Below are 20202 nucleotides of genomic sequence, written 5' to 3' on the forward strand. Positions count from 1 at the left end.
TATCAAATTGAATTGAATTTGTCACATGCGATGAATACAACAGGTGTTGACCTTACCGTGAAATGCTTACTTACAAGCCCTTAACCAACAATGCAGTTCAAGAAATAGTTACGAAAATATTTACTAAATAAACTAAAGTAAAAAATAAAAAGTAACACAATAAAATAATAATAATGAGGCTATATACAGGGGGTACCGGTACCAAGTCAATGTGCGGGGCTACAGGTTAGTCGAGGTAATTTGTACATGTAGGTAGGTGTGAAGTAACTATGCATAGATAATAAACAGCCGAGTAGCAGCAGCGTAAAAATAAAAAAAAGGGGGGGGGGGTGTAAATGTAAATAGTCTGGGTGTCCATTTCATTAATTGTTCAGCAGTCATATGGCTTGGGGGTAGAGGCTGTTAAGGAGCATTTTGGACCTAGACTTGTATCCTGATCTATCCTGATTTATAGTATATACTGTATACTACTTAATGTTTGCTCACAGAGTGCACCTGCAGTTTATATTCACCTATGAAATAACCTCCTTGTGACATCTGCTGGTTTTCTGAACAACAGACTCGCAGAGATCCATGTGCATAACTCAGACCTTCATATTCATCATGAAAGGCAACCTAAGATTGACTTTAAATAAATAACTTGCAGATTTGGTTTCTCCTGTGTTCTGTATGGTAAAGAAAAAAGTCCTGGAGTGTTTGAACTCTTCACATTTGTATCTATGGTAACCTATTGAGCCAGTCCCTCTGGATATTACTCACAACCACACCTCATGTACTACAAGCCTGATGCAATTCTGTCCATGTGATAACGCAGTATTATTCTACACTACAGAGCCAACAGACTTGCTTCATGGTTGCCTTAACTAAATGGATTTGATAACTGAGTGCTTGAATTGAAGCGCATTGAAAATCCCATGGGTGTTGTGTGAAAGATTCGCTCAATGAAAAACTCATTCCCATATCAACAGTGACTATTTGACAACTAATGTTATATAAACATTATCATTTCCTAATCATGTGCATTGAAAACCAACAAAAGCTAGAGTCAAAGTTTGAGACTGTGGAAATGGACGCAAACATGGATTGGTCAAACATATTTTCTTTCTTTCTCATCTGATGAGCGTATGACATTTGAAATAGCTGTATCAATGAAGAGACATCATCTCATCTTGTTCAGTTAGTGCATTGTTAATAATGTTTTGACAGGAATATTATCAGACTTTTTTTTTATAAATGCATGTATTCATGCATACACTGTAAAAAATACAATAAAAAATATGTTTATTCAACATACAATTGTAATGCAACCAGTTGAAAATGCACAATCCTGAGTGCAGCTGGTTCCCTTACAATTTTATGTTGAATCAACATATTTTTCTTTTACAGTGTAAGAATTGAGACCACACAAAAGTGTCTGATTGAAGTTGGTGCCAAGTACCTTATTTGGTTTGCCTGCGAGTAGTCCTGTATTCGCAGCCTTTGTGAGCGTGATTTTAATTGGCAATGTCTTTAGCACCGGCACAAATGTATAAAAAAGAAGCTTGGATGACACTTCTTCTTCTGAGACCTGTAAATCAGAAAGGAACAAATTGTTTGATGGTTACACATGTTATTATCATCTTATGTCCGTGATCTTCACATGAAAAAACTATTCAAATCACATGATCTGAGTTTGTAATGAAACTACATTGTTGAAGCGCTGTCGCACGCTAGTGATCCACATCTTGTGAATATTTCTAGCTATAAAGTATGTATTTCTACCATTTAAAAGGATGTTGCAAGTTTGTAAAGAATCCCTGAGATGTGGTTTACCTTCTGCTTGCTTTAGTTATTCTGGTCAGAGTTGCATGAAATAAACCCAAAGCTGCTCAAGAGAATAATGCAGTGTTTTTCCAAATTCGTTTTGGGATGTAGTACTCAAAATGGAATGTGTCAGAACAGAAGCTCAATTCAGACTACATGAATATGTACACGTAGGAGGGAGAAATGAGTCCGGCCCTGTTCACATTTTAAGAGCTCACAGTTAATGATTGTTGGCTGACTGAGCAAGAGACAAAGAATATAGGCAGACAAGTGCATTTTTCCCCTCCTCCATTTGGAAAGAAAACATGTTTTGTATTATCTAACTACTTGAAATAAATTAATATACATTCTGTATATACTACTGAAATAAATTCATATACATTCTGTGGGTCTCCCTATTAATATTTCAATGAATCTGTTAACTTACACCTTAATTCTACAAAGGTTTACACAATGATGAGGAAGTATGTGACAGGTTAGCATTTTTCATCATTAATCTTGTTTCATGAATTTTTACAATAATAGCCCATTTTGACTTTTCAGCTGGCCCATCTAATGGAAATCGCCCAGTTCTGCCTCACCAACCTGCTCATATATGTAGACTACAGTATTTATTACAACTCAACCAAGACTATGAGTGTTCAATATTGAAGCGTCGTGCTTGTATTGGATCATACTTTGTACATAGGATTTAAAAGTCCTGAGGAAATGAACATAAAGTAAACGTTTAGAATCCCTTACTACCAGTTTAGAGAGATGGATCATGCAGGTCAAAATAAATGGCACTGCAATCAACGGTCGTTTCTTTAGCTAGCACAGTGATGCCATGCCACTAACTTGTTTATTGGGAGTGTCATAATGTTGGTTAAACCAGAACTAAAGGTTTACGTAATTGAGCAGCCGCTTGATTAAGTTCTGGGTCCATACGTATTAAGAGAAGAGATGAAGAGATGCTAGAACAAGGAGCGGAACCGGAATGAGTTGCGGACGAATATCCCCTCCCCTTCTGAAATTCGAAATATGTTAACCTCTCTAGGGTAGGGGGCAGTATTTTCACATCCGGATAAAAAAACATACCCAATTTAATCTGGTTATTACTACTGCCCAGAAACTAGAATATGCATATAATTGTTTGATTTGGATAGAAAACACCCTAAAGTTTCTAAAACTGTTTGAATGGTGTCTGTGAGTATAACAGAACTCATATGGCAGGCAAAAACCTGAGAAGATTCTGTACAGGAAGTGCCCTCTCTGACCATTTCTTGGCCTTCTACACTCTCTTTATTGAAAACAAAGGATCTCTGCTGTAACGTAACTCTTTGTAATGCTCCCATAGGCTCTCAGAAGGCGCCAGAACGTTGAATGATGACTTTGCAGCCCATGGCTGAAAAACAGTAGCACATTTGGATAGTGGTCGATCTGAGAACAATGAGACGGGTGCGCGCATGCACGTGAAGAGTCCATTTTAGATTTTGAGTCTTTGAACGAAAACAGGGTTTCCCGGTCGGAATATTATCGCTTTTTTACGAGAAAAATAGCATAAAAATTGATTTTAAACAGCATTTGACATGCTTCGAAGTACGGTAGTGGAATATTTAGAAATGTCTTGTCACGATACGCGTCCGCACGTCACCCTTCGGATAGTGTCTTGAACGCAAGAACAAAACAGAGGATATTTGAACATAACTATGGATTATTTTGAACCAAAACAACATTTGTGGATGAAGTAGAAGTCCTGGGAGTGCATTCTGACGAAGAACAGCAAAGGTAATCCAATTTTTCTTATAGTAAGTTTGGTGAGTGCCAAACTTGGTGGGTGTCAAAATAGCTAGCCCGTGATGGCGAGCTATCTACTCAGAATATTGCAAAATGTGCTTTTGCTCAAAAGCTATTTTAAAATCGGACACCGCAAGGAGTTCTGTATCTATAATTCTTAAAATAATTATGTTTTTTGTGAACGTTTATCGTGAGTAATTTAGTAAATTCACCGGAAGTTTGCGGTGGGTATGCTAGTTCTGAACGTCACATGCTAATGTAAAAAGCTGTTTTTTGATATAAATATGAACTTGATTGAACAAAACATGCATGTATTGTATAACATAATGTCCTAGGAGTGTCTCTTTCGATGAAGATCAAAGGTTAGTGCTGCATTTAGCTGTGGTTTTGGTTTTTGTGACATTATATGCTAGCTTGAAAAATGGGTGTCTGATTATTTCTGGCTGGGTACTCTGCTGACATAATCTAATGTTTTGCTTTCGTTGTAAAGCCTTTTTGAAATCGGACAGTGTGGTTAGATTAACGAGAGTCTTGTCTTTAAAATGGTGTAAAATAGTCAAATGTTTGAGAAATTGAAGTAATAGCATTTCTAAGGTATTTGAATATCGCGCCACGGGATTCCACTGGCTGTTGAGTAGGTGGGACGATTTCGTCCCACATACCCTAGAGAGGTTTTAACACCTGTGAAACCGTGATTTGTCCAAATAACGAAAAACCCAAACACAGTGACATAAACGCAAACACGGGAACTACTGCTGCTCGTTGGCCCATGCGTCCCATTCCTTCCCGACATATTCTACTGTACCAGTTATGTTTAGGTAGATCTGTCCACCAGAGATTAGGAGTGACATATAGTGACACTTAAAGGGAAATGTCAACATTTTTCTACTTCATATTCAAAATCTCCAGCACAACACCCAACATCAACATATGTGAAAATGGCGCGTTTCTGTTTTGTAGTAAAAAGATAAATGTTTCAAATGACATCATCGGTGTGCATCATGTGATTTAAACCAATTATGAGTAGGCATTGCCTACTAATTGCCTACTAATTGGTTGATGAAACACTTATCTTCTATCTTTTTTACTACAAAACATAGAAACACGCAATTTGCAATGTTGAAGTTGGAGTGGTGCTGGAGATGATGAATGTGAAGTTGAAAAAGTGTTAAATGTCCCTTTAATTGCAGCCTGGTTGCAATTAGCAATTTTTCAGAATCGACACAACTTAGTATTTTACTATGCTACATATAAGTGCTGACAAAATACGTTTTTGTAAACTTGCAGTTAAATGCATGAGATATGTCTGGGATCACTGGAGTGTTCTCTTGTTGAGCAAACAGCTGAACTGACAGTCACTGTAAATGTAGGCAGGCAGCTCAGGTTTTGTCCTCAATTTAATGTCGCTAGACAGAAATAGCCTTGTTTATTTCATGCTCTCGTATCTTTTCCATTGCGAAGTGACGCTGGGTTTATCATGAGACCAGAGCTAACTTGAGAGAAAAGACTTCAACCAAGATTGTAGCTGTGGTAGCTAATGACAAAGTCATAAACACATACAATTTCTCTACTTAAAATGTGATTTTAACCTAACCATAACTGTAACCACACTGCTAACGTTATTCCTAACCCTAACATTAAATTAAGACCGAAAAGCACATTTTTTGTCTTCATCAATTTTTACAATATTATAGCCAACATTTACTTTGTGGCTGTGGTAACTAGTGGAAACCCCACAAACACTGAACTTAAACTTTAGCTCGTTCCATTGTTTTCCCTTCTCTACTGCTCCAAGACATTGAAGTATGAGTGTTTAATTACAACAACAAAAACACAACTACTAAGGCTACAGGTATTAAATCAATGGTTGATAGTGGGTTTCCAGTTATTGCTTTCAGAATTGTGTTTGATTGGCACAGCAGCTATGAAAATCAAACAGTTTGAAAAAGTGATACAGATATAAGATCTTAATTTGATCAACCTGTTGTAGAAGAACTTCCCTGAAATGCATGAAATTTAAAAATTGCAGTGTATATGAAGTTTAAACTGAGGGATTTTGATGGGGATGTTTTTATTATGTCACTTGACGCATCTGAAGTTTCCACTTTAAAATTCTAGACTTGATTTTCCCTTACGAAAAGTGTATCAACCCCTACAAAGATATCCATTAATTATAATAATGAACATTTACTGCTGCAGCAGGACTATTGTCCTGCCTTAGCACACTGGCTCAAATGAAGATCCTACATCTGTAGTGCTTTCAGAATTGTGTTTGATTTTCATTATTATTATTATTATTTTGTATTTACCCTTTAACTAGGCAAGTCAGTTAATAACAAATTCTTATTTACAATGACGGCCTACCCCAGCCAAACCCGGACGACGCTGGGCCAATTGTGCACCACCCTATGGGACTCCCAATCACATCCGGATGTGATACAGCCTGGATTCAAACCAGGGTCTGTAGTGACGCCTTTTGCACTGAGATGCAGTGCCTTAGACCGCTGCGCCACAGGGTAGCTAATTGGTACAGCAGCTGTGGAAATTAAACATGCTTTCTGAAAATACACTGCAAATGATTGAATACCAACCTCAGTTAATATCTTGGCAGAGGGCTAAACGGCTTGCCCATTCCCAAGCTTTCATAAGTTCCACAAGAAATACTCCCCAAAACAAAATGCCGTTATAAATCCATTTGAATGAGATTTACTCAGAAAAAAATAAACAAGAGTGCTATCAGCAGCCTTTGAAATGTCCACTCTCACCAGCTGTCCTTATAAATAGTGGAAAACAGAGTAGGCTGACAGCAATTAGTGACACAATATGACTGACAGACCATAACTTTAATATGTTACATACAGTAAATGCTTCTAGGTCCTTTTAGATACGAATTTTGTTAATTACGCACAGCAAGATATTTTATACCCACATCAAAAGTGGATTACCCAGACACCATGAACAAAGAGATCATCCAAAAAACCAAGAGTTGGAAAAATTGTATTCCTACTCTGAATAATTCATGCAATGTTATACCTGAGAAAAATGAATCTGCTCCCTTGGAGATAAGAGGAGACACATTTTCACAGAAGTCGATTGGTATGAGAGACGGGTTGGTTGTCTCAAGGGTTTGTTTTTCTCAAGGGTTGGTTGTCTCAAGGGTTGGTAGTCACAGTGCTAATTACTCCCAATCTAGAGGGTGCTGTGTAAGAATGCCCTTCCACTTCAAAAGGTACAAGAGGTACAGGATAAATCACGGCACTGTAGCTGGGGTTCAATCAGTGTTGACCAGCCCAGTAATCACCCATTGCCGCCTTGCCCATGCCACTATCCTTTGTCTGATATTGCATCTGAAATGTCTGCAGAGTACAGGGTTTATTGATAGTTTAGACAATAATGATTAACATGTACTTTATAAATCATTAATTATCAACTATAACTGGTTCAAATTGAGTGTGAATGTTGTTTTTATGCTTGCCAAATAATGGATTTATACTATACAGTATAAGCCTGTATTGTATTTGACTATTGCTATTATTGATTATGGTACAGCAACATAAGGTTTGTAGCCATTGAGAGGTCACTGTATACAATACGACAATGCAAGTGGGCATTATTGCTCATTGAAAGTCATCTTAGCCATGGCCGCAGGAAGATGTTTTCGGGTGGGGGTGTTGTCTACGGGGGTGTTTTTCTCCCCCGCTCTGCAGTCAAGTATTTTTCTCCGCTCATACAGGAATAATAAAGGCCTAGTCCACTAATTTATTTATATTAATTATTTGTTCATTGTGATTTATCAGGGGGTGCTGCAGCACCCTCAGTACCCCTACTTTCTGTGACTATGATCTTAGCTGTGAACAGGATGTGAGGAGCATGTGGTAAATGTTGTCTGTTTTCTTGTGATGTGATAGTATAGGGGCCGGCCCTGGACATAAAGCAACATAAGTGGTTGCTTAGGGCCCCCCGTTGCTAGGGGGCCTCTGACCCCCTCAAAAAACAGAGTTTTAGGAACTCAGTTGGGGTCTGAACTTACTGTTGAGAGTTAGAACAGTAGAATACACAAGGTGAAATTTCGAAATTTGGTTGTGCATTAGTAGTCCCTGACAGTCACTCAATTAGCCCATGTCAGCTAAATATTTTTAGATTGATAAGTTAGTCCAGCCAGCTATCTAAACTTGTAGTAATCATGGTTGAATTATTGACCGAGCATGAAGAGCACGTGTGGCCCTGACCTCCAGGGGACCCCCATTGATTTTGTTAGTCAATCTCACTCAGATATCATATTAACATGGCATACAGTATATCATGGTTAAATGTGTAGAATTGCAGGAAATTTGCTTTAAAACTGCAAAGAAAATCTCTCCACCCTATGACAAAATGTGTGGAACAGCAGTAAAATTTGCTGTAAAACTGGTACTTTTTTTCTCCGCCACATGGCAAAATGTGTAGAATTGCAGCAAACTTTCTTTAAAACTGCAATATTTTCTCTGCACCCCATGGCAAAATGTGTAGAATTTCAGGAAATTCATATTTTTCTTCTCTCTGCATCAAACAACATTTTGCTTAGGGTCCACCCCCCCAGAAAAAGTTCTCAGCATTGTGTTTATGTTTTGATGTACTATATCATACACTTATTGAACCTCACTTATTGAACCTCACGCCTTTTTATATATTTTACCCCATTTTTCAATCTTGTCTCATCGCTGCAACTCCCCAATGTGCTCCGGAGGCGAAGGTTGAGTCATGCATCTTACAAAACATGACCCGCCAAACCACGCTTCTTAACACCCGCCCGCACCAATGTGTCCGAGGAAACACTGCTCAACTGATGACTGATGTCAGCCTGCAGGCGCCGGCCCGCCACAAGGAGTCGCAAGAGCGCAATGAGCCAAGTAAAGCCCCCTTGCCAAACCCTCCCCTATCCCGGATGACGCTGGGCCAATTGTGCACTGCCCTATGGGACTCAGTTGTGATACAGCCCAGGATCAAACCCAGGTCTGTAGTGATGCCTCTAGCACTGCGATGCAGTGCCTTAGACCGCTGCGCCACTTGGGAGGCCCAATCATTCCCCTTTTAAAAACAAAGATAAGTTGTTGTGATTGTGAAAAGAAGCCGTGGTCTTGATAGTAACGCTCATGATCATGGTTTTCTACCTCACTTTTATTACAGCAATCTAGATTCTAGAGGCCAGCTACTCCATCAAAAGCCTTAGCTCAACAAATGCACTTAAAACTGAGTGTGAGTGGCAAATACAGATGTCAAAAGACATGTTGCTATCATCTCTTAAATGGGGCCATTACTTGTAGCATTACTTGATGATTACACTTCAGTCACTGTCAGAAATGGAGAGAAAATTAGGGGTTTAAAGCCACAATCAGCCATTTCAACCAGCCAGGTCACACAAGATCCAATGCAGTATTTAACGTTCATCCAGCTCCCCAGGACGTCGAGAGATGCCTTCAATACCTGCCACTAGGGGCAATGGTGAGCGCTGTCACCATTAAGTAGGCTGCCATCAAGAAGGCTCTGCAGCCTCCGAGGATCGTGGGGTTAATCCCCAGTGCTAGGGACCATTTTAACCTTACCCTAAACCTTACCCTTTAACTTAACCAATCAGAATGAATGCCTAAATTTAACTGTTGAGTTGTTCCACAGGAGGTTGGCACCTTAATTGGGGAGAACGGGCTCGTGGTAATGGTTGGAGGGGAATAAGTGGAATGGTATCAAATACATCAAACATATGGTTTCCATGTGTTTGTTGCCATTCCATTCACTCTGTCCAGCCATTATGAGCCGTCCTCCCTTCAGCAGCCGCCACTGATTTTAACCCTATCCCAAACCTCAAAGGAGCAATCAGCAGTAGAAACAATAACAAAGCTTCTCAGAACTCCTGCCACCTATCATTTCAGCCAAATGCCTGCAAGTCATACTAATGAAGACCTTTTATTGAAAAAAGACACGTTGAATGCTAACTTTAATTACACATTTGTATGGCTAGTAACTGCCCCAATCTAACATCTAGCCCCCAATCTAACATCTAGCATCTAGCCCCCCAATCTAACATCTAGCCCCCCAATCTAACATCTAGCCCCCTAATCTAACATCTAGCCCCCTAATCTAATGTCTAGCCCCCTAATATAATGCTTAGCTCTGTGGTAAGGGTTTCTTCTTATGTTGTTGGCCAACTGTTCTATGAGTGGTGTAAATGATTATTGAATCAAATAGATAACGGAGGATTAATTGACAACTGAATTGATAAATTCAGCACCAAATGAATTAAAACAGTGTAAATCATATAAAAGAAGAGCCATTCAATGGTTCCTTTTGTCTCATGACCTTGGAATATTTAAAGTACATTTTAAATGTTCAGTTACATTTCCCACCAGTTTTATCAATTTGAATCACTACAATAACATTTGCCACCACATTCATCAAATCCACTCAACTTTTATCATTGAGGTCCATATGACGAATGGCTAAATATGTTTTCATGTCTGGATTCATCCCAACCATTCAGGTCGCATATGGATTTTTACCAAAAGCAGGTGGATGTGTATTTGTATTTATTATGGTTCGCCAATAGCAAGGCAGCAGCTACTCTTCCTGTGGTCCAGCAAAATTAAGGCAGTTGTACCATTTTAAAAACATTACAATACATTCACAACAGATTTCACAAGACAGTAAGGGTGTGCCCTCAGGCCACTACTATACTACCAAATATCGACAACACAAAATCAATATCTATAGTGTGTATGTTATCGTGTGTGTATGCATGTGTCTGTTCCGGGGTTTGTGTTTCTTCACATCGTATCAAGTAATATGTAAACAGTAGTCTCAGCCAAAAAGCATATATGCTTTATCCTAGGAACCTTTCATTTTATTTTAACTGTGTGTTCTCACATGTTAGCCCCTGTCTCTCTATTTCCTCTGTAGTCACAACAGCGGGTAAATAAATGATTTAAAGGTTAAGGCAGGCATTTCCTACTTGCCAGTTAGGGCTCCTCTTGAAGGTTTAATTGCTGGGAGTATTGCCACGGTCATACCGTCCTCACAGATCATATTTCCCCCACTGTGGGGCAATACTGCCAGTCATTTCACTGGGCCTGCGCTCACACAGGTATTTCTCCAGAGAATTCATGGCACATACCCTGACCAATACCAAACACCAACAAGAAACAGTAATAGATCATTCCCAGAAACAGACCACCCCTGTTGGTGTCCGTTATAGATAGTCACACATACACCCACTATTGACTGGATGTTCACTTTACTCTAAACATTTCAAGATCAAGACCACAGAGAAAAGTGTACTTACATGGAATTGCTTGGAGATTATTTAACACAGAATTGTAGATCTACATTATGGACCGCTAAGCAATTTCTAGTTTCAGGGGATTTGGCATCTCCATTGAGGCTAGAACATAAACAAGTGGGTGTGTCACTTCGTCAAGAGTTTAATTACATCCACTGCCCCTCCTTCAAAAGTAAATATACAAATATAACCATCTGCCAGCTGCTCCGTAAATACGCTGCTGAGACCAGTCTGTCTGTCATAACATGGTGGATATAGGGTTTGTACGCGCTCTAGACAATCACTTTCTTCGGCAAGAAAAAGCGTTCCTATTTTAGAGAAAACGTCTCTGTGATCTGGTGTGTAAGGCAGTAGCACACTAGACATTTAGATTACCTCTCAATGCCACGGAGACCGTTGGTTGACATTCCATTTAGGGTCCCATAAAGTTATGATGTGACATAGTAAGACATTACATGGACCAAACACATTAGAATGCTGAGCTCCCAACACGTGATGCTGACCCCAACATAATAGATAAATTACTTTCTATACAGCATCTGTGCCAAGTAGAAACTGGCTGTCCCCAGCATGCAGACTGTGGTATGGGAGGCACAACTCAATAAAGATCTATTCAATATTCAAGTGAGGCAGAAGTAAAGGCAATCATCTTTTTTGGACTTTTGAGACATGTTTCTCTCAAAGCGCAATTCAGCATCTACTAGTGAACAGGCCTTCAGTAAGTATAGTTCTTTACAGCACAAATTGTTCCATCTGGTTTGAATCAATATCTCTTACTGTAGACACATGCTGACAGGAGTACGAATATTGTTCTACCAATTCTTCCTGATCTGTAGCCTCAAATGTACACAGCTGAGAGAGGAATTCCGACCGTACTACTTTAATTTAAAGCAAAGTAATGAACAACAGTTAGGCTAATGAAATTCACAAGCAGTTGAATTCCATTCAATTAAAGAAAAGTAATTCATGTATTTAATTTCTGACAGCCAATGAAATGCTAACTCTTAACATCATCTCCAGCATCACCCCAACATCAACATATGTGAAAATGGCGTGTTTCTGTCACGGATCCCTCCGGAACTGTCATTACGCACACCTGGTCCCTATTCCCATTTGATTAGTACTTGTATAAGTGTGCCCTTTGTTCACCATTGCCTGTCGATTATTGTTCCAATGTCCGTTGGTTGTGTGAGTACCTGTGCTGTGTTGTTTTGGATTTCGTGCTGTGTGTATTGCGCAGATGATTCTGGGTCTCGTCCCGTGTGGTATCATTGTGCGCTTATGTTATTTACTCGAGGTACTCCTCGCTCTTTTGTTTGGGTTTCAACCCTGTGTTTTGTATACGTGTTTGTTTGGTCTTAGTCCCTGTGCCTTTACACGGCACGCTGTAATTTGGGTAAAGAAATAAAAAAGAACTTACGCATTCCTGCACCTGTCTCCCGATCCCTTATACCAACGTGACAGTTTCTGTGTTTTGTAGTTAAAAAAGTTAGCGGTAGCAGTAGTAAATCACTGAAGAAGTTGCTAATGTGTAGCATGATTCTTTCTGTTGTGATACGGCGACTAGATAGTGAAGACTAGATGAAATGTATCATAAAATGTACTGTACAGCAATAACCTGTGTGCACGCAGAGCTGACAAATGCACTGACATTTTCAACCTCTCCTCTGTAATCCCGACGTTTCAAGCTGACTACCATCATTCCTGTCCCCAAAAACTCTATGGCATCCTGCCACAATGACTACCGCCCTGTAGCACTCACATCTGTAATAATGAAGTGCTTTGTAAGGCTGGTCATGGCACATAACATCTTCATTCCAGACACCCTAGACCTACTCTAATTCGTATACCACCCCAACAGATCCACAGAAGACGCAATCTCAATCACACTCCACTCTGCCCTCTTCCACCTAGAAAAGAGGATTACCAATATGATGATGCTGTTCATCGACTACAGCTCAGTGTTCAACACCATAGTGCCCTAAAAAGCTCATCAAGTTAAGGACTCTGGGACTAAACACCTCCCTCTGCAACTGGATCCTGGACTTCCTGACAGGCCTCCCCCCAGGTGGTAAGAATAGGTAACAACACATCTGCCACGCTGATCCTCAACACGGGGGCCCCCCAGGGGTGTGTGCTTAGTCACCGCCTGTACTCCCTGTTCACCCAGGACTGTGTGGCCACGCGTGATTCCAACTCCATCAAGTTTGCTGACAACACGACGGGGGACGGTGGTAAGCCTGATCACCAACGGCGAGACATCATACAGGGAGGAGATCAGAGACCTGGCAGTGTTGTGCCAGGACAACAACCTCTCCCTCCACGTCAGAGTGGAGAGGGTCAAGAGCTTCAAGCTCCTCGCTGTCCACATCACTTTACTTGACATCATGGGAAAATCAAAAGAAATCAGCCAAGACCTCAGGAAAAAAAATGTAGACCTCCACAAGTCTGGTTCATCCTTGGGGGCAATTTCCAACTGCCTGAAGGTACCACGTTCATCTGTACAAAAAATAGTACGCAAGTATAAACACCATGGGGCCACGCAGCCGTCATCCCGCTCAGGAAGGAGACGCGTTCTGTCTCCTAGAGATGAACGTACTTTGGTGCGAAAAGTGCAAATCAATCCCAGAACAACAGCAAAGGACCCTGTGAAGATGCTGGAGGAAACAGGTACAAAAGTATCTACACTGCTCAAAAAAATAAAGGGAACACTTAAACAACACATCCTAGATTTGAATGAAAGAAATAATCTTATTAAATACTTTTTCTTTACATAGTTGAATGTGCTGACATCAAAATCACACAAAAAGAATCAATGGAAATCCAATTTATCAACACATGGAGGTCTGGATTTGGAGTCACACTCAAAATTAAAGTGGAAAACCACACTACAGGCTGATCCAACTTTGATGTAATGTCCTTAAAACAAGTCAAAATGAGGCTCAGTAGTGTGTGTGGCCTCCACGTGCCTGTATGACCTCCCTACAACGCCTGGGCATGCTCCTGATGAGGTGGCGGATGGTCTCCTGAGGGATCTCCTCCCAGACCTGGACTAAAGCATCCGCCAACTCCTGGACAGTCTGTGGTGCAACGTGGCGTTGGTGGATGGAGCGAGACATGATGTCCCAGATGTGCTCAATTGGATTCAGGTCTGGGGAACGGGCGGGACAGTCTATAGCATCAATGCCTTCCTCTTGCAGGAACTGCTGACACACTCCAGCCACATGAGGTCTAGCATTGTCTTGCATTACGAGGAACCCAGGGCCAACCGCACCAGCATATGGTCTCACAAGGGGTCTGAGGATCTCATCTCGGTACCTAATGGCAGTCAGGCTACCTCTGGCGAGCACATGGAGGGCTGTGCGGCCGCCTAAAGAAATGCCACCTCACACCATGACTGACCCACCGCCAAACCGGTCATGCTGGAGGATGTTGCAGGCAGCAGAATGTTCTCCACGGCGTCTCCAGACTCTGTCAAGTTTGTCACGTGCTCAGTGTGAACCTGCTTTCGTCTGTGAAGAGCACACGGCGCCAGTGGCGAATTTGCAAATCTTGGTGTTCTCTGGCAAATGCCAAACGTCCTGCACGGTGTTGGGCTGTAAGCACAACCCTCACCTGTGGACGTCGGGCCCTCATACCACCCTCATGGAGTCTGTTTCTGACCGTTTGAGCAGACACATGCACATTTGTGGCCTGCTGGAGGTCATTTTGCAGGGCTCTGGCAGTGCTCCTCCTGCTCCTCCTTGCACAAAGGCAGAGGTAGCGGTCCTGCTGCTGGGTTGTTGCCCTCCTACGGCCTCCTCCACATCTCCTGATGTACTGGCCTGTCTCCTGGTAGCGCCTCCATGCTCTGGACACTACGCTGACAGACACAGCAAACCTTCTTGCCACAGCTAGCATTGATGTGCCATCCTGGATGAGCTGCACTACCTGAGCCACTTGTGTGGGTTGTAGACTCCGTCTCATGCTACCACTAGAGTGAAAGCACCGCCAGCATTCAAAAGTGACCAAAACATCAGCCAGGAAGCATAGGAACTGAGAAGTGGTCTGTGGTCACCACCTGCAGAACCACTCCTTTATTGGGGGTGTCTTGCTAATTGCCTATAATTTCCACCTGTTGTCTATTCCATTTGCACAACAGCATGTGAAATTTATTGTCAATCAGTGTTGCTTCCTAAGTGGACAGTTTGATTTCACAGGAGTGTGATTGACTTGGAGTTACATTGTGTTGTTTAAGTGTTCCCTTTATTTTTTTGAGCAGTGTACAATGTAGAAAATAGTTTTTTTTTTTTATTAAAAACTGGAATGATTAGGTGTGTCCAAACTTTTGACTGGTACTATATATATATATATATATATATATATATATATTTGGTTTTTATTAGTTGTACTATTTTGATATTGATTACTACACTGTTGGTTAGAGCTTTCAAGGTAAGCCTTTCACTGTACTTCGCATGTGACAAAACTTGAACTTAAGTCTTCCCCAAACAAAGCAGTATGCTGTGTGTCAAAAATGGGAGTGCAAATGAAAGTGCATGGGGGGGGGCTTTTTCAACCAAGGTCATTGGCAGCACAACCCTTAAGAAAAAAGATTGCAGTCACAGTGCAGTATAAGTGCAGTTAGAGTGCAATATAACTACAGTATGCTGCAATTACTGCGCCCAAAATACCACAGTCGATTGCAGTTACTGCACTTTTACTGCTGTTTCAAAACTGCAGTCTTTTTTGTAAGGGAAACACCTTACACACTACTAGGTGTTAATATACTAGCCTTAAGTAAAACCTCTTCAATATGATTAAGCTGCTACTTCCTTTGTTCTTTACCAAAGTAAAATATTGATTCCCTTCTTACCTTTCCCTGGCTCTCATTTGAGCTGTCACTCTTCTCCACATCTTGGCATTGTTTATGTCCAGGTAAAGGTGAAATGCTCTCAGGGTTACAGAGGTCCATTCGGCTACACACTATAATTCAGTTAAGGCAACTTTTCCATATGGAGTCCTAACATGTATTAACCTGTGATAAGTGCCGAGCAGCGCTGGCTTCCATTTATAGACACACAAAGCCACAAATAGCTTGCAGACGGCATCCAGCCTGCAGGGCACCGATAACTATAATGATCATGCCATCGCTAGCAACTGTGCTCTGTGCCCCCGGGAATGCATGGCCACAATTGTATTTGCTCTTCTCTCAATTCAAATTTGTCCGAGGGGGTCCCTGGAGCGGCGGTCTCCGAAGGTGTAGTGATGACCAAAGACAAGTGTTTCACCCACTTCCCCACAGTTATATATACAGTAAGTCTGTTCCCATTAAAACAGTCATAGACAATTGCACAAAGAATAGTGTAGAGCAGGGGTACTCAACTCTTACCCTACAAGGTTCTGTTCTACCTGAGTTAATAGCACACACCAGGTGACCCAGGTCTAAATCAGTCCCTGATTAGAGGGGAACAATGAAAATGCAGTGGAACTGACTTTGAGGTCCAGAGTTGAGTTTGAGGGGTGTAGAGGAATGGTTTTAATGTGATAAAGTCTAATTTGGGGAACTACTTGTTAATTCTTAGTCAACAAAAAACTAAAGAGTTATAATTGTAACTACAATTATCATTTCAAAGGCAATTGAGTTATTTAAATGAAAGGGCGATGCAGTCTGAGAAGAGTAGATTCTTTATTAAACAAAGATTTAAGAAATAACCAGGACAAAGCAATGAATCTTATAGGATGAATAAGTAGCGAAGATTTTGTTGGCAAAATGGTAGTGTAAACGATTCAGAATAGAAAGGGAATAGGATGAAGGTTAAAAGGTTTTGCCTATTCTACAGCATTTTGATTAAAAGGATAAAAGCAGGATGATTATTTGAAAGTCCTAAAACTAACAAAGACAGGTATTTCTAAGAGAATAATAATAGCCTAATAGAGTAACAGATACATCGCAGTCAAATCGCTATTTATTTTATGTTCGTATTGTTAACTTGTATTATTTTTTATTGTTGTCGCATTGTTGAGAAGGAACCTGCAAGTAAGTATTTTGTTGGACGGCGTATACCAATGGTCTTCAGAGAACTCTCCATGCAAGCAGAGTCCAAAACAAAGGTATTCAGAAGTCCAGTTTCCCCAAGGCTCCTCTGGTAGGTAGCCAAGAATCGTTCTTAATGACCACAACCACGTCTGGTCACCGATCCTGAACACAAGGACTGGTGTTCACACGTTCAGTTTATAGTCCTGGGACAGGAAGAGGTGAGGTCTCCGGTCAGGAGAGCAGCGATTGGTTCATGTGACGGAGTCCTCTACCATTCATCGCCTGCATGGTTCTGTGTCATTTTTAGGGTATGAGTTCATAAATGTTCACATGAATGCGAGTGTAACAGCTGTCGTAGAGAGGGGACCAAAGCGCAGTGTGTTGATTGCTCATGATGAATATTTATTTTAACTCAGAACACAAAAGAAAAAAATAACAAACAAACAGCCAACAGTTCTGTCAGGTACAGAAACTAAACAGAAGACAACTACCCCCTAACACAGGTGGAGAAAAAAAACCTACTTAAGTATGATCTCCAATTAGAGACAAGGAGGACCAGCTGCCTCTAATTGGAGATCATCCCAAAAGAAAACAACATAGAAATAGAAAATGAGACCCTAAACATAGAAAAACACAAAACACCCCCTGTCACGCCCTGACCTACTCTACCATAGAAAATAACATCTTACTATGGTCAGGACGTGACAGCGAGAGTACTTTGTACACTTTCATAAATTCTTTAAGGGCAGAAAAACATCACAACACACATTCTAAAACTGTCTTATTGCACACATATCTCAACACTTTTAACCCTGTCATTTTCAGTCCGTTTACACTGTTTGCCTGAGGATTGTTTTAAAAAAAAAATTAGGCACTTTGTGTGCAGTCCATGGATTCCAATAGAGAATCTCCTTGGCTGAGCCGTAGTCATCTTCATCGAGGACCCTGCACTGTTTGTGTCTCCTGTCTGACTACCGTTTGGTTCAATAAGGCTGATTGTCCTGGACATTATCCTATGCTGGTAGGTGTGAAATAGGCATAAGGGGGAAGACGACTTCTGCTAGGAACTTGCTGTGAGTGGCCCCCCTCTTCCTGTGTTGTCTGGCCAGTCAAAAGGGGTCCTTGCATATTCTCCTTGTGGTTGACATCTGTCTGGCGAAGATATGTGAAGCATAGAAATAGAAGGAATAGAATTGGAATCTCTAACCCTGGCAATTTGACTGGTAAACACATTTTTTGTAATGTCAGTTGAGTTGACGTAACAAATCACAGCACAGATCAAACGGTACACTTCCCGATTTTCATTCCTGACATTGGTACACTCAAAATGGCTGCCGGTCTACCGTTTATGCCATCATTGACTTCAACAGGGGCGTCCATTCTATTCATTCTATTTCTATGGTGTGAAGTTGACGCTCCTCTACATCTCCCCCCTGTCGGACATCCTTCGAGGGCTGGACCATTGAAGCTGATGGACAAATATGGCGGTGTCGCTACTATAGCAACCTTTCTGTAGCCACTTTTGCAGTCCAATTTGTACCCACTGAAATCATATATGATCCACTTGGTCCTGTATGTTGAAGGGTGCATTCATTTATTTCCACTGTGTTGTTGTAGTCTGAGCATGCAGATAACCAAGTTAAATGGAATGGAATGCTAGTAATTCAGATCTGATTGATGGTGCTTCAGGCGAGCACATTAGAAAGCTGAGGTAATATCTTTGTCAGGCTGGCTGGCTACCAGTTGTATCCTGCCTGTACTTTGTTGAAGCAACTTTGGCAGCAATTACAGCCTTGAGTCTTCTTGGGTATGAAACTACAAGCTTTCTCCCATTATTCTCTGCAGATCCTCTCAAGCTCTGTCAGGTTGGATGGGGAGCACAGCTATTTTCAGGTCTCTCCAGAGATGTTTGATCAGGTTCAAGTCTGGGCTCTGGCTGGGCCACTCAAGGACATTCAGAGACTTTTCCCAAAGCCAGTGCTGCATTGCCTTGTCTGTGTGCTTAGGGTCGTTGTCCTGTTGGTAGGTGAACCTTCGCTTCATTCTGAGGTCCTGAGCGCATATAATTTCATCCATTTTAGAATAAGGCTGTAACGTAACAAAATGTGGAAAAAGTCAAGGGGTCTGAATTATTTTCCGAACGCACTGTACATTTGTTGGATGACTAATAAACAAGGGGGTTTTCATTCAACACATTATTGACTAAATAATGAATGCACAAGGGAGTGTGATTTATTGTGGTCTATTGCTGCAGACTGTATGTATGAGGAGAAGCCTTACCTTACATCCCACTTCCCCCCATTTTAAAATACCTGTCTGACTCTGCTCTTCCAGATTTAAGCAGATAGCAGGCCTATTTATCTACCCATGAAGTAAGCCAAATCGGCCTGAAGCCTGACAGTAAATAGAAGCAGCAGACTGGTGCTCCTGACTGAGTATTCTCAATGTGATAGGCCTCTATGTGTTAGGCCTCTTAAAACAAGTTCATTCTCGGTTTGGGAGTAGGTTAGGCCTCTATGTGTCCTCCCCTGCCTGTCTATGTATCTATGTGTCTATGTGTCTGTCTGTCTATGTGTCTATGTGTCTGTCTGTCTATGTATCTATGTACAGTATCTATGTGTCTGTCTGTCTGTCTATGTGTCTGTCTGTCTATGTGTCTGTCTGTCTGTCTGCCTGCCTGTCTGCCTGTCTGCCTGGGTTTCTGTCTGCCTGCTAGTATGCCTGTCTCCCCTGCCCAACCGGCCTGTCTGTCTGACTTCTGACCAGCCAATGAAAGCAAACCTTGGGAGGTCAGTCTAATCCCCTAAGTGTGCCACATTTCTCCTTTATCACAGCTGTCCCTGTCCATCTCTGCTCAACCATCTCCCTGCCTCCCCCTGTATGGGACTGGGACTGCAATACAACTAGCAAGGGAGCTGGTGGCCTGCCACGTATGTCATAATAATTGTGTTTATACAGTATGTGCAATGCCAGATATCTGCAGACAATGTTTAATGCCACACATCGTGTTTCACTTCAAAATCACAGTGTTTTTCTTTCGGTTGGATTTTGATCTTTCATCAAATATACATGGTGTAGAGGGGGGATGGGAATCACCAGACAATCACCTAAAGATCAAAGTGAGTAATGTGTAAGCCAGGAGACTCAACATGAACTCTTAATGAATCACAACATAATTTGCCTTTTGATTTTGTAAACAAGACTAACGAGAGAGCTAGTGAACAGGCTTTGAATAAGCCTCCCTCTAATGAGTCAAATGTGAAGGTACTCTTTTAGTAGCACTTTAAGGGGAAAT

The 20202-nt window shown here is 41.2% G+C and overlaps 1 protein-coding gene across 5 annotated transcripts in view; it reads right to left on the bottom strand.

Moving 5' to 3' along the window:
- mlip (muscular LMNA-interacting protein) overlaps positions 1 to 15964 on the bottom strand; it is a 48437-nt gene extending 32473 nt beyond the window's left edge. The window contains exons 1-2 of one of the 5 annotated variants that reach the window (XM_014180162.2): positions 15744 to 15963; positions 1439 to 1567 (exon numbers count right to left, since the gene is read on the bottom strand). In XM_014180162.2, coding sequence (XP_014035637.1) covers positions 1439 to 1567; positions 15744 to 15842 — 228 coding nt within the window. In that variant the 5' untranslated portion in view covers positions 15843 to 15963. Of the gene's footprint in view, positions 1 to 1438; positions 1568 to 1812; positions 1919 to 10891; positions 11003 to 15743 lie in introns of those variants that run through there. The other 4 variants (XM_014180166.2, XM_014180165.2, XM_014180164.2 and 1 more) reach the window with 4 other exon arrangements.
- Positions 15965 to 20202: the final 4238 nt, after the last annotated feature.

The sequence above is a fragment of the Salmo salar genome, chromosome ssa28, assembly GCF_905237065.1.
Source record: "Salmo salar chromosome ssa28, Ssal_v3.1, whole genome shotgun sequence".
NCBI classification, from domain to species: domain Eukaryota; kingdom Metazoa; phylum Chordata; class Actinopteri; order Salmoniformes; family Salmonidae; genus Salmo; species Salmo salar.